Consider the following 13,624-nt stretch of genomic DNA (forward strand, 5'->3'; position numbering starts at 1 on the left):
GAGCACCCTTCATTGTGTAGAATCCTTTGAGAAAGGATACAAAGCTCAGTTTGTAATGTATAAATGCAATATTTTCCAGCTTGTCCCTGAATGTCTGGGTATGAGAGAAAGAAAGCGGTGAGGGGGAAAGAAAAGTGTCAAAGATGTCTCCAAGGTTTTGGCTTGAACCATTAGAATAGAGTTGCTGAACACTGAGAAAGAATATAGAGTTTGAAGCCCAAGAAGGTGGTTTTAAGAGCTAGTCTTATCACTTCCTAGCTTTGTAAACCTGAAAAGTCACTTAGCCTTTTGGTACTTGTTTACTCATTTATAGAATGGAAATGTTAACACCTGTTATTATATCAAACAAAACAATGTTGGCAAAAATGTGTTGTAAGTCTTAAAAGGCTCAGGTATTACTGTTATCTCAGTAACTACAGAGGGACTTTTTTGTTTCATCAACCCCACAAAGCAGTCTTTCTCTTAGGCAGGGCTTTCAGTAAAACTATAAAACACCAATGTAGACAGCAGACAAAACCCAGAGCCTAACCTATAACTAAAAGCCACAAGGGGGGGACATGTGCTACATTTACCCCTTGCTAACGTTCTTGTCATCATCCACCCACTGGATGTGGATGTGCTCCTGGGGTTCCTCAGCGTCCGCCTTCCCACAGGTGATGGTGAAGTCCTTCATCTCTCGCAGTGCCTGCCTCAAGGAATCCATGTTCTCTGCAGTAATCTGGACCATAACACCATCTAAGAATCAGTACAAAGCCAAAGGAGAGGCAAATGAAACACAGCACCTGGCATCTAGCAAATCCCTCTGAGTTAAATGTAAACCTTAGCTCTGCTTTCCAAAGCTGACTGATACAGAGGTTTTGCTCTTTGAGCTGAACCTCTTACTGAAAGTGTTGTGAGAAGCAACGCCAAGATTAAAACACTTGCTTGTTGATTTCACTTCAGACACAACTAAGAATTTCTCCTGAGACTGCTTAAGGGGAGAACTTAAACACAGTCACATTCTTCTTCTGGACACACTGAACATTTTGTTCCTATTTTCACCCCTGCATTTATCATCCTCTGATCATATTTATTTGTTTGCATCTCCACCTCTCTCACCTTATTATGACTGCCTGGCATAGAGTGAATGCCCAATAAATGTTTGCTAAATAAATCACTGAATAAATTATAGTAGTGGGCTTGGAGATAAATCCATTTATTGACTAGCAAATAAGGCAAACCTACCACAGACTTTCATATGGGCTACCAGATAACCAACAGATGGTAACTTTTTCAGCTGCTACCTACCTGAGTTGAAGGCAAACACTGAAATTGACAGTAAAAGTTGTCACATGCTGAGCAATTACTCTGCTTCACTGACACACAATGAAATAATTTCTAAAGAGTCTCAATAAAAATTTCATAGTCAACCAATCGCTCCACTGAAACACACAAGTGAAATGCAAGACCGAAGAAATTCCCAACCCAGACACATAAACACATAATTTTTAAACACACTGCTTTGAATTGGTAAGGATCTGTGTCAGGTCAATTTATCTTTTTTTTTTTTTTTTTTTTTTTTAAGAGATGACTGCCCAGGTTGGAGCGCAGTGGCTATTCACAGGGACAATCATAGTGCACTGCAGCCTCAAGCTCCTGGCCTCACAGGGTCCTCCCACCTCAGCCTCTCAAGTAGCTGGTACTATAGGCGTGTGCCACCATGCCCAGCTCATTTTATCATTTAACAACATTTAAGGGGTGTTTTAAAATCACCTTGTGAAGTCACAATTTCAACTACAGTCAACACTTGATCATATAGGCTTTAACTAGTTGCTTTAGACCAAATAACTGTTTAACTCCTAGATTTTAAGCTGGGTGTGGTGATTCACACCTGTAATCCCAGCACTTCGGGAGGCTGAGCCTGGTGGATCATTTGAGGTCAGGAGTTCAAGACCAGCCTGACTAACATGGTGGAACCCCATCTCTACTAAAAATACAAAAAAATTAGCTGGGCGTGTTGGCACACAACTGTAATTTCAGCTACTCAGGAGGCTGAGGCAGGAGAATCACTTGAGGTAGAAATTGCAGTGAGCCAAGATTGTGCCACTGTACTCCAGCCTGGGCTACAAGACTCCATCTTAAAAAACAAACAAAAAACAAAAAACAAACCTCTTAGATTTCATAACAATTTATTAACAGCATGTTTCTGTTTTGTAGTCAAGAGTTGTAAATTGTAGTTGTAAAATATTAATGCACTCTCTGTTTCACTCACTGTTTTATTAAATTTACCAAAAGAAGACCAAAGCCAGTATCTATAAATATATGTAAGATTATCTATGTATTTCAATCAACACACTGGAATCCAGCCCTAAGAAAGGACCTTTTTTTTTTTTTTTTTTTTTTTTTAAAGATAGAGTCTCACTCTGTTGCCCAGGCTGGAGTACAATGGCACAATCTCGGCTCACTGCAACCTCTACTTCCCAGATTCAAGTGATTCTCCTGCCTCAGCCTCCCAAGTAGCTGGGATTACAGGCATGCGCCACCATGCTCGGCAGTTTTTCGTATTTTTAGTTGAGATGGGGTTTCACCATGTCAGCCAGGCTGGTCTCCAACTCCTGACCTCAAGTGATCTGCCCACCTCGGCCTCCCAAAGTGCTGAGATTACAGGCATGAGCCACCGCACCTGGCCTAAGAAAGGACTGTTTTTACACAGAGCTTTGGAGTGAGCTACTGTAAAAATGAAAACTTGTCATCATGTGAGGCAGACTACATTTTCCATAAATGGCTGTATCTCCCATCTCATTTTTCTACAATGCTATCTTCCCATTCTCCCATGTAGAAGTGAAGTCTAATTCCCCTCCCTTTTTCCAACACCAGAGTATGGTGGAAATGACACAATGTAACTTTAAAGGATGGGTCACAAAAGGCAATGCAGCTTCCACCTTCTTGCTAGAACATTCATGTTTGGAGTCCTGAACCACCATGTAAAAAGTCCAGCTATCCCAATGCTACCAAGCCATGTTAAGGAGTCCCCACCATGTAAGTACCCCAGTCACCATTCCTAGTCTTTAAATCATCCCAGGCCAGGCCTCAGACGTGTGTGTGAACAAACCTTCATATAATTCTAGCTCCCAGTCATCAGATAACTTCAAGTCATCCCAACTAAGACTCCAAACATCATAATGCAGGGTTAAGCCATCCCTGCATTGCCCTGTCAAGATTCCTGATCTAGAGGATAAGCAAGCCATTTAAAATGGCTGTTATAAGCCATCTGTTATGAAATAAGAGTAACAAAATGAAAACACAATGAATAACCAACAAAGAAAATAAACGGTGTGCCAATTAGCCTTTAGTTTAATTAACTTTTGTCAACATATGTGTCATGTCTAATTATAGCACACTAGCAGCAAGCACATCCCATTTTGTACTCCAAATGATGACCACAGCATTCTTGTGGACAGGAGACACCGACTTTCATCTACACATTTAGATATTAATATTTCCACCCTATAATATAGTTGAACTCAGACTACATGCCCTCAGGTACCTTATCCCAGAGCTCTGAAAGGCCATCTCCTAGTTTTAATGTCATTGTCACATGGTATCCCTACCACTTACTCCTTTCTTCAGAGAACTAAGCACTCTCCTGGCAGTTTTAATTTGCTGAAGAGATGCTACTGAAAAAACAGTAGGAGTCAGACATCTACAGCAGAAGTGTAAAGGATTCCCTTTATGTACATAAGTTCAGTCCTTACTATGAGGACTGAACAATTCATTCTTTACCTTCCACAATACTGGACTTGGCAAGGTATCCAGAAGAGGATTTCAGAGCGCCACTGAACACAAAGAAACTGGCACCAGTCACTAAAACAGCAATAGAAATAGTTTAGTAAGACAGACCCTAAGCTGGAGGGATTGAGAACAATAACAAAATATTCAGAAGTTGAGAATTCCAACCATCATCATACAGAAAATTTAAAAAAATCAAATCTATATTCCACAATAAACATGTAACCAACAATTCTGATGCTTACAACAGCTTTGGGAACTAGGTTTTAAGATACACTCCCCCATTTTGTTTTGTTCTTCCTCTAATTAAGAATCCAAGTATCTTACAAGAAAAGGAATCTTAATGGTTGAGGTCAGGGGGTTGGCAAGCTATAGCCTGCTTGGCCTCCAGCCTGCTTTTGTAAATAAAATTTTATTGAAACACAGCCATGTCCATTCATTTACTTATTATCTATGGCAGTTTTTGCACTATAATACTAGAGCCGAATAGTTGTTGACAAAAACCACAGCTTGCAAAGTCTAAAATATTTATCATTTGGACCTTTGCAAAAAAAGTTTGCCACCCCTAATCTAATCCATTGATTTTCAGATTTTTTTAGATCAAATATATTCTGAAGATAGAAATATGGTTGCCAACTTTTTTATCTGCTAATTTTTTTTTTTTTTTTTGAGACGGAGTCTCGCTCTGTCATCCAGGCTGAAGTGCAGTGGCGCTATCTCTGCTCACTGCAAGCTCCGCCTTCCGGGTTCACGCCATTCTCTTGCCTCAGCCTCCCGAGTAGCTGGGATTACAGGTGCCCGCCACCACGCCCGGCTAATTTTTTTGTATTTTTAGTAGAGACGGGGTTTGACCAAGTTAGCCAGCACAGTCTTGATCTCCTAATCTCGTGATCCGCCCGCCTCGGCCTCCTAAAGTGCTGGGATTACAGGCGTGAGCCACCGCACCCGGCCAAGTAGAGTTATTTTTTTAAAAAAGTATCTATTTAAAAGACAAACTCTTATTACCACTATCTCTTCATAAAATAAAAAAAAAAAAAAACCCAGTTACATTTAGCTTTATGGAAACTTCACTGTACTAAACTGGACTGGACTAATTCAATTTCCTACCCACTGGCCCAACAATATTTCTTTTTTTTTTTTTGAGACGGAGTCTCGCTGTCTCCCAGGCTGAAGTGCAGTGGCGTGATCTCGGCTCACTGCAAGCTCCGCCTCCCGGGTTCTCGCCATTCTCTTCCCTCAGCCTCCCAAGTAGCTGGGGACTACAGGCGCCTGCCAGCACGCCCGGCTAATTTTTTGTGTTTTTAGTAGAGACGGGGTTTCACCGTGTTAGCCAGGATGGTCTCAACCTCCCAACCTTGTGATCCGCCTGCCTCGGCCTCCCAAAGTGCTGGGATTACAGGTGTGAGCCACCGCGCCTGGCCGGCCCAACAGTATTTCTAAGAGGTGGTCATTAAGCTTTTGTTAGACACTCCTAGTGACAGGAGCCAACAATCACACAAGGCAACCCATTGTACCTCTGGATAACTCCCAGGTTACACACTGTGCTCTCAAATTAAGCCCAAATCTGGCTCCCTGTAACCTTCACCCATTGGTGCTGGTTCTGGCCTTTTGTAGCTGTAGAGAAGAAGTTCAGCTTTATTTCTACATAATAAAACACCGTAAGAATAGAGATGGCTATCTTTCATCCTCTTCTAATCTCTACCTTTCCAGGTTAAACATTCATACTTTATTCAAGAAGGCTTCCTTTGACCTCCAGATTTATCACAGGTCTTGAATCATCCTCTGGAGACCCTCTAGTTTTATGACTATATTTTCATTAATGATATACAAAACTTAATCGAATATTCTAGATACAACATGACTAATAGGGATCCTCAACACCTACCTTATTTTGGATACTGCATTTGAATATACATGTGCTAAGTTCCTTTTATACCTTTACTGAACAATTGATTTTAAAAATATATTGGCTGGCTGCGGTGGCTTGCACCTGTAATCCCAGCACTGAAGCTGAGACAGGTGGATTCACTTGAGGCCAAGAGTTCGAGACCAGCCTGGCCAACATGGTGAAACCCTGTCTCTACTAAAAATATAAAAATTAGCTGGGCATGGTGGTGCATGCCTATAATCCCAGCTACTCAGGAAGCTGAGGCAGGAGAATCACTTCAATCCAGGAGGCAGAGGTTGCAGTGAGCTGAGATCACACTACTGCACTCTAGCCTGGGCGACAGAGCAAGACTCTGTCTCTATCTGTCTCTCTCTCGCTCGCTTGCTGTATATAGATATAGATATATCATATTTCATATCTATATATATCATATATAGATATATCTTGAAGACAGTGACCTACTGTATGCCTACTAGACAAGTGTTTCACAAAACATATGAAGGAACACTGGTTTTGGAGAAACTCTGAGGAAAAAAAGACTTGTGGTTCAAATAAATTTGGGAATAGCTAGATGCTATCTTCCTTTTGAAAAATTAGATTACACATCAGCTTCTTAATGGGCATATAAAGACCCATAGTAAAGAAGCCTGTTTAAACTTGTTTAACACACAGGGTTTGTTCTTTTTTTTTTTTTGAGACGGAGTTTCACTCTTGTTGCCCAGGCTAGAGTGCAATGGCGCGATCTTGGCTCACTGCAACCTCCGCCTCCCGGGTTCAAGCAATTCTGCTGCCTCAGACTGCCAAGTAGCTGGGATTACAGGCATGTGCCACTACGCCCTGCTAACTTTTTTGTATTTTTAGTAGAGATGGGGTTTCACCACGTTGGTCAGGCTGGTCTCGAACTCCTGACCTTAGGTGATCCATGATCCACCCACCTTGGCCTCCCAAAGTGCTGGGATTGCAGGCATGAGCCACCATGACCAGCTCTTTTTTTTTATTTTTTATTTTATTTTTTTTTAGAGACAGGGTCTTGCTATGTTGCCCAGGCTTGTCTTGAACTCCTTAGCTCAAACGATGCTCTCGCCTTGGCCTCCCAAAGTGCTGGGATTACAGGCATGAGCCACCGCAGCTGGCCTAACACAGGGTTTCTTAGATTAAATCTATTAAACAAGACTTATTTTTTCATGTGAACAGTTTTTAACACCATAGAGCCTGAGAAAACACTTTGGGTAATGCCTCTTGAGCAATGCTTCTCAAAGTCGAATGTGCACTTGAATTACACAGAGATCTCCTTAAAATGCAAATTTTGATTAGTGAATCTGGGGTGTGGAGACCACATTCTGAATAGCACTGAACCCTCCTTCAGAATCCTGTCAAGTTAATTAGCATTCCGTGGGAATGGTCATCCAACAAGCTTCAAATTTACCTAAACATACTCTCATTATGGGGCCTAGTCTTGCCTTCAAATGCCAGTGCTGGCCCTTGTCAATATCCTAAGGGCATATTTTCTTTTTTTTTTTTTTAAATTATTATACTTTAAGTTCTAGGGTACATGTGCACAACATGCAGGTTTGTTACATAAGTATACACATGCCATGTAAGTTTTGCTGCACCCATCAACTCGTCATTTACATTAGGTATTTCTCCTAATGCTATCCCTCCCTCCTAAGGGCATATTTTCAAAATTGTTCCCTCAATAACACATATCCCATTTGCAACTCTGAGTCTGGCCACTTGGAGAGTCAACATAATCCTGAAGAGTATGGTTGGAAAGGTTAATTAATTTGTTTGTAGTCACCTATCTAGAAAGTGAGTGTTACGGGACTGAGGTATCTAACTATCCAAGTCCAGTATAATTTTCCATTATCATAATCTCAACCAGCTCAAATGCTCACCTTTTCTGGGCTGATTGTGAATACTGATAGCCTGGGTCTGATAGTTTCCATCATCATTCTGCACACACACAAGATGAGAGTCTGCCTTTTCATTGAAGCAGGCACCTCCTGCCAGGACATGCTCATTGGACTTGTTCATGGCTTTCATCATCTGCAATCAAAGAGATAACCTTATTCTGACAAGAATGGGCATTTTTCTGTCTGACATGGTGCAACTCCATCTTCTCAAAAACAAAACTAACAGAATCTTACATATTAAAGTGACAAAAAGGGCCACCAAATAATCAAAGTAAAAAAATCAGTCACCATTAACAAATCAATGTACACAAAAATTCCCCGTACATTTTATAAGTGATTTGTACTATGACCTAATAAGCACATGATACATTTTGCATTCACTTTTCGTCTTATTGCTGCACTGAACTCAAGTAGCTAAAATTAGTTTAGCTAATTGTAGTTTCTCCTATATACTGGATTCTCTGAGGATATATAATCTGAAATTCTAAGTTCAAAAGAATGTCCCATATTTAAGTACATCTGCTTTCTTTTTCAACTTCCAAAGGAGTGAATCTTCCCTCTAAAAACATATGAAATTCAAATTTTCTTAATTTTACTAACTTATGTTTGAGATCTTCAATGAAATTAGTTACTAATATTTTGCTTTATTCTTCTCAAAAGATTTAACATGATAATTCTGACCTAATCCAAAAAAAAAAAATTCATGGGCCACTGTTTTGCATGTAATACGTAAGAACTCACCTTGATGTTAAACTCCAGCCCCTGGCTGAAACAGGTTAATGATAATTTGTTGTTATTTATTTCTATAAAGAGTTTGGGCTGGGCACGGTAGCTCACGCCTATAATCCCAGCACTTTGGGAGGCCGAGGCAGGCAGATCACGAGCTCAGGAGATCGAGACCATCCTGGCTAATATGGTGAAACCCCATCTCTACTAAAAATATAAAAAAATGTAGCTGGGCATGGTGGCAGATGCCTGTTGTCCCAGCTACTCAGGAGGCTGAGGCAGGAGAATGGTGTGAACCCAGGAGGCAGAGCTTGCAGTGAGCTGAGATCGCGCCACTGCACTCCAGCCTGGGGACAGAGCAAGACTCTGTCTCAAAAAAAAATTTAAAAAAAATAAATAAAGAGTTTGACACCTTTTTTTTTTGAGACAGGGTCTCTCTCCTGTTGCCTAAGCTGGAATGCAGTGGCGTGATCTTGGCTCACTGCAACCTCTGCCTCCTGGGTTCACGCCATTCTCCTGCCTCAGCCTCCCAAGTAGCTGGGACTACAAGTGCCAGCTACCACGCCTGGCTAATTTTTTTGTATTTTTATAGAGACAGGGTTTCACCGTGTTAGCCAGGATGGTCTCGATCTCCTGACCTCGTGATCCGCCCGCCTCAGCCTCCGAAAGTGCTGGGATTACAGGCGTGAGCCACTGCGCCCAGCCGACACCATTTTTTTAAGAGACAGGGATCTCACTATGTTGTCCAGGCTGGATTCAAGCTCCTTGGCTCAGGTGATCCTCCCACCTCAGCCTCTTGAGTAGCTGAGATTATATAGGCACATGCCACCTAGCCCAGCTCTGGGTTAATGATAATTTGTTTTTATTTCCCATTTTTTCCTTCGTGTCATCCCATTTGTCCAACTTTCTGATCTAATCCTTTAAAACTGAGCCTTTAAACATCTAATTGGGAACTTATTTTGTTTTACTCCCCTCTTCCTCCTGTAAGTTCTAGTGTTGCGGGCCGGGCCTGGTGGCTCACGCCTGTAATCCCAGCACTTTAGGAGGCCGAGGTGGGTGAACCCACTTGAGGTCAGGAGCTCGAGACTAGCCTGGCCAACATGGTAAAATCCCATCTCTACTAAAAGTACAAAAAAATTAGCTGGGTGTGGTGTCAGGTGCCTGTAATTCCAGCTACTCGGGAGGCTGAGGCAGGAGAATCACTTGACCCCAAGAGGTGGAGGCTGCAGTGAGCCAAGATTGCACTACTACACTCCAGCCTGGGCAACACAGGGAGACTCTATCTAAAAAAATAAAATAAAATAAAAAAGTTGTAGTGCTGTCAGAGTTGTTTGACTCCATCTTGAACAGGGGCTGGGTAAAATGAGGCTGAAACCTGCTGGGCTGCATCCCAGGAGGTTGGGCATTCTTAGGATAGGAGGAAAGCACAAGATACAGGTCACAAAGACCCCACTGATAAAAACAGAATGCTGTAAAGATGCTAGCCAAAACCCGCCAAAACCAAGATGGTGATGAAAGTAACCACTGGAGGTCCTCACTGCTCATTATCGCTAATTATAATGCATTAGCATGCTAAAAGACACTCCTACCCATGCATGACAGTTTACAAATGCCATGGCAATGTCAAGAAGTTACCCTATATGATCTAAAAAGGAAGGAACCCTCAGTTCCAGGAATTCCCCACCCCTTTCCCAGAAAACCCTTTGTTTAGCATATAATCAGGATATACCATAAGTATACTCAATCAGGCAGCCCATGACACTGCTCTGCCTATGGAGCAGCCATTCTTTTATTCCTTTTTTGAGATGGAGTTTCGCTCTTGTTGCCCAGGCTGGAGTGCAGTGGCACTATCTCAGCTCACTGCAACCTCCAGCTCCCAGGTTAAAGCGATTCTCCTGCCTCAGCCTCCCGAGTAGCTGAGATTACTGGCATGTGCCACCACACCCGCTAATTTTGTATTTTTAGTAGAAATGGGGTTTCTCCATGTTGGTCAGCCTGGTCTCCAACTCCCAACCTCAAGTGGTCCGCCCACCTCGGCTTCCAAAGTGCTGGGATTATAGGCGTGAGCTATCGCACCTGGCCTGCCCATTTTTTAACTGGGTTGTCTTTTTTTTAGAGACTATGGTGCTATGTTATGTTATGTTATGTTATCCAGGTTGACATTGATCCTCCCACCTTATCCTTCCGAGTAGCTGGAACTACAGGCACATACCCACTTTGCCTTGCTGTCTTTGCTGTTGACACGAAAGAATTTTTGTTTTGTTTTGTTTTTGAGACAGAGTCGCACTCTGTCACCCAGGCTGGAGTGCAGTGGCGCGATCTAGGCTCACTGCAAGCTCCGCCTCCCAGGTACACGCCATTTTCCTGCCTCAGCCTCCCAAGTAGCTGGGATTACAGGTGCTGGCCACCACGCCTGGCTAATTTTTTGTATTTTTAGTAGAGATGGGGTTTCACCATATTAGCTAGGATGGTCTCGATCTCCTGACCTTGTGATCCGCCCGCCTCGGCCTCCCAAAGTGCTGGGATTATAGGCACGCGCCACCGCGCCCGGCCAATATGTAAGAATTCTTAAGACCCTTATGAGAGATATGATCTGAAAATATTTTCTCCCATTTTATAGGTTGTCTTTTCATTTTCTTGATAATGTACTTGGATGCACAAAATTTCTAATTTTTATTAAATACAATTCATCTATTTTTTTTCTTTTGTTGCTTGTGCTTTTGGGGTCATATCTAAGAATCCAATGCCAAATCCAAAGTCATGAAGAATTACTAAGTTTTCGTCTAATAGCTTTACGGTTTTAGCTCTTATATTTAGTTTGTTGGTTGATTGTTTTGAGTCAGTTTTTATATATAATGTGAGGTAAAGGTAAGTTTTAAAATCGAGAAGTATAAATCCACCAATTTTGTTCTTTTTTCAAGAACATCCATGAAGGGCTATTCAGGGCCCCTTGCGATTACAGATGATTTGAATATTGGCTTTTCCATTGCTGCAAAAAGGCCATTGAAATTTTGATATGGCTTGCAATGACTCATTTGTAGATCACTTTTAATATTGACATCTTAACAATATTAAGTCTTCTAATCCATGGAACATCTTTCCATTTATATAGGTCTTTAATTACTTTCAGCAACGTTTTGTAGTGCTCAGGGTACAAGTCTTTTACTTCCTTGGTCAAATTTACTCCTAGGTATTGTATCAATACAACTCTAAGGCATCATCATCATCTCTTGGCTTTACTTTGTTATAACTCTTCCAAAGCACCAGAGGTATCCAAACTATAATTGAATACTCCTCTTACACTGACATTTATCAACCTCACTAATCCAAACCACTTCTACCCAGGTTTTCCAAAGGTTACTTTGAAATAATTTTTCTGTAAACAGGATGAGTCAGCTAGAAGATTTCTGCTTAGCAAAGCCAACTGACAGACACATTTAGGTTCTCATTTGCAATTTGCATTTGTATCACATGAAAGAAACTGAAGTGATCACAATTTTAAAGAAATCATTTCTTCCGAATCATTAGGCTAAAGTGGTTTCTAATTTTGTCTACACTAAACAGACTAAGAAACATTTTCAATCCAGACATTCTGAATAAATTAGCTGGCCTCAAAGGAAATCATTTCCTTGGATGTAAATTACAAGTCCAATGAAAGAAACTTCATATTTCTTTAGAGATAAATAAATATATTTTCTCTTAAAATAATGCTCAGTTACAACAAGAGCAGAGTTTTCAAGATATTCAAAGGACCTTACTGACCATAAAACAAACTTACACTAGTCATATAATGATATAAATATTGACTATCCATTTTGGTTGTGTTATTCTGCTGTCAATTCAAATTCTGAAATGTTTCTTGTATCTATACCTATTTTCACCATAGTTCAAGGCCTAATTGCCTCTTTTCTGGACATAATGACCTTATAACTGGTTTTCCTACAGTGAATCTCTATCAGCTCTGATTCATCACATACAATGTTTCCGTACTTATCAAAGCACAGCTCTATGTCACATCTTCTCCAGCTTGTCCTCCATTCAGAATCTCAAGCTTCCTATGCTCTAACCCCAAATCAGCTCTCCTGTCTTGCCTCCCTCCTATAGTATCCTTACATGCTGCTTACATGCAGGACTACTTCCTGATGGCCTACCATTTCCCATCCCTGAGGCTTTGCATTACTATTTTCTTTTTGGGTTTTTTTTTTTTCTTTTTGAGACAGAGTCTTGCTTTGTTGGCCAGGCTGGAGTGCAGTGGTATGGTCCTGGCTCACTGCTGCCTCTGCCTCCCGAGTTCATGCGATTCTCCTTCCTCAGCAACCCGAGCAGCTGGGACTACAGGTGCCTGCCACCACACCCGGCTAATTCTTTGTATTTTTAGTAGAGACGGAGTTTGACCATCTTGGCCAGGCTGGTCTCAAACTCTTGACCTCAAATGACCCACCCACCTTAGCCTCCCAAGGTGATGGGATCATATGCGTGAGCCATAGCGCCCGGCCTACCTTCCCTTTTCTTCTCCCATGTCCAAGCACCTGAAAAAGTCGTCCTCTGAAAATGCCAATTTGAGCATGAAGACTTTTTTTTTTTTTGAGACCAAGTCTCCCTCTGTCGCTCAGGCTGGAGTGCAGTGGCACCATCTCGGCTCACTGCAACCTCTTGCCTCCCAGATTCAAGCAATTCTTCTGCCTCAGCCTCCCGAGTAGCTGGGACTTCAGGCACACGCCACCACGCCCCGCTAATTTTTGTATTTTTAGTAGAGATGGGATTTCACCATATTGGCCAAGCTGGTTTAGAACTCCTGACCTTGTGATCTGCCCAACTCAGCCTCCCAAAGTGCTAGGATTACAGGCGTGAGCCACCGCGCCTGGCCAGCATGAAGACTTCTTTAACCCCCAATGAGACATTAATGTGACCATTACCTTCTTTGAAATGCCATAGCACATTCTCTGTACTTTTTATATGCCATCATTCACATTCAACCTTGAATAATGCTTAATTGCAAAATCAACAGTATGTTTGTTTGTTTTTGAGACAGAGTCTCGCTCTGTCACCAGGCTGGAGTGTAGTGGTGCAATCTCGGCTCACTGCAAACTTCGCCTCCTGGGTTCAAGCAATTCTCCTACCTCAACCTCCCGAGTAGCTGGGACTACAGGTGCACGCCACCACGCCCAGCTAATTTTTGTATTTTTAGTAGAGATGGGGTTTCACCATGTTGGCCAGGATGGTCTTGATTTCCTGACCTGGTGATCCACCCGCCTCAGCCTCCCAAAGTGCTGGGTTACAGGCATGAGCCACTGTGACCAGCCTTGTTTGTTTGTGAAATGGAGTTTCA

General features: G+C 41.9%; 2 protein-coding genes across 12 annotated transcripts in view; one reads left to right on the forward strand and one right to left on the reverse strand.

Annotated features, from left to right (window-relative positions):
- Window positions 1–1,170, forward strand: part of CC2D1B (coiled-coil and C2 domain containing 1B) — a 29,127-nt gene extending 27,957 nt beyond the window's left edge. For all 10 annotated transcript variants that reach the window (XR_010124621.1, XR_010124620.1, XR_008502596.2 and 7 more), the window contains one exon: window positions 654–1,170. The gene's annotated coding sequence lies outside the window, so the exon portion shown is untranslated. The remainder of the gene's footprint in view (window positions 1–653) is intronic.
- ZFYVE9 (zinc finger FYVE-type containing 9) overlaps window positions 1–13,624 on the reverse strand; it is a 206,470-nt gene that overhangs the window by 14,071 nt on the left and 178,775 nt on the right. For both annotated transcript variants that reach the window (XM_054487840.2, XM_054487849.2), the window contains 3 exons: window positions 7,552–7,702; window positions 3,763–3,843; window positions 573–735 (listed from right to left, as the gene is read on the reverse strand). In XM_054487840.2, the coding sequence (XP_054343815.1) occupies window positions 573–735; window positions 3,763–3,843; window positions 7,552–7,702 (395 nt within the window). The remainder of the gene's footprint in view (window positions 1–572; window positions 736–3,762; window positions 3,844–7,551; window positions 7,703–13,624) is intronic.

The sequence above is a fragment of the Pongo pygmaeus genome, chromosome 1 (assembly GCF_028885625.2).
Source record: "Pongo pygmaeus isolate AG05252 chromosome 1, NHGRI_mPonPyg2-v2.0_pri, whole genome shotgun sequence".
NCBI classification, from domain to species: domain Eukaryota; kingdom Metazoa; phylum Chordata; class Mammalia; order Primates; family Hominidae; genus Pongo; species Pongo pygmaeus.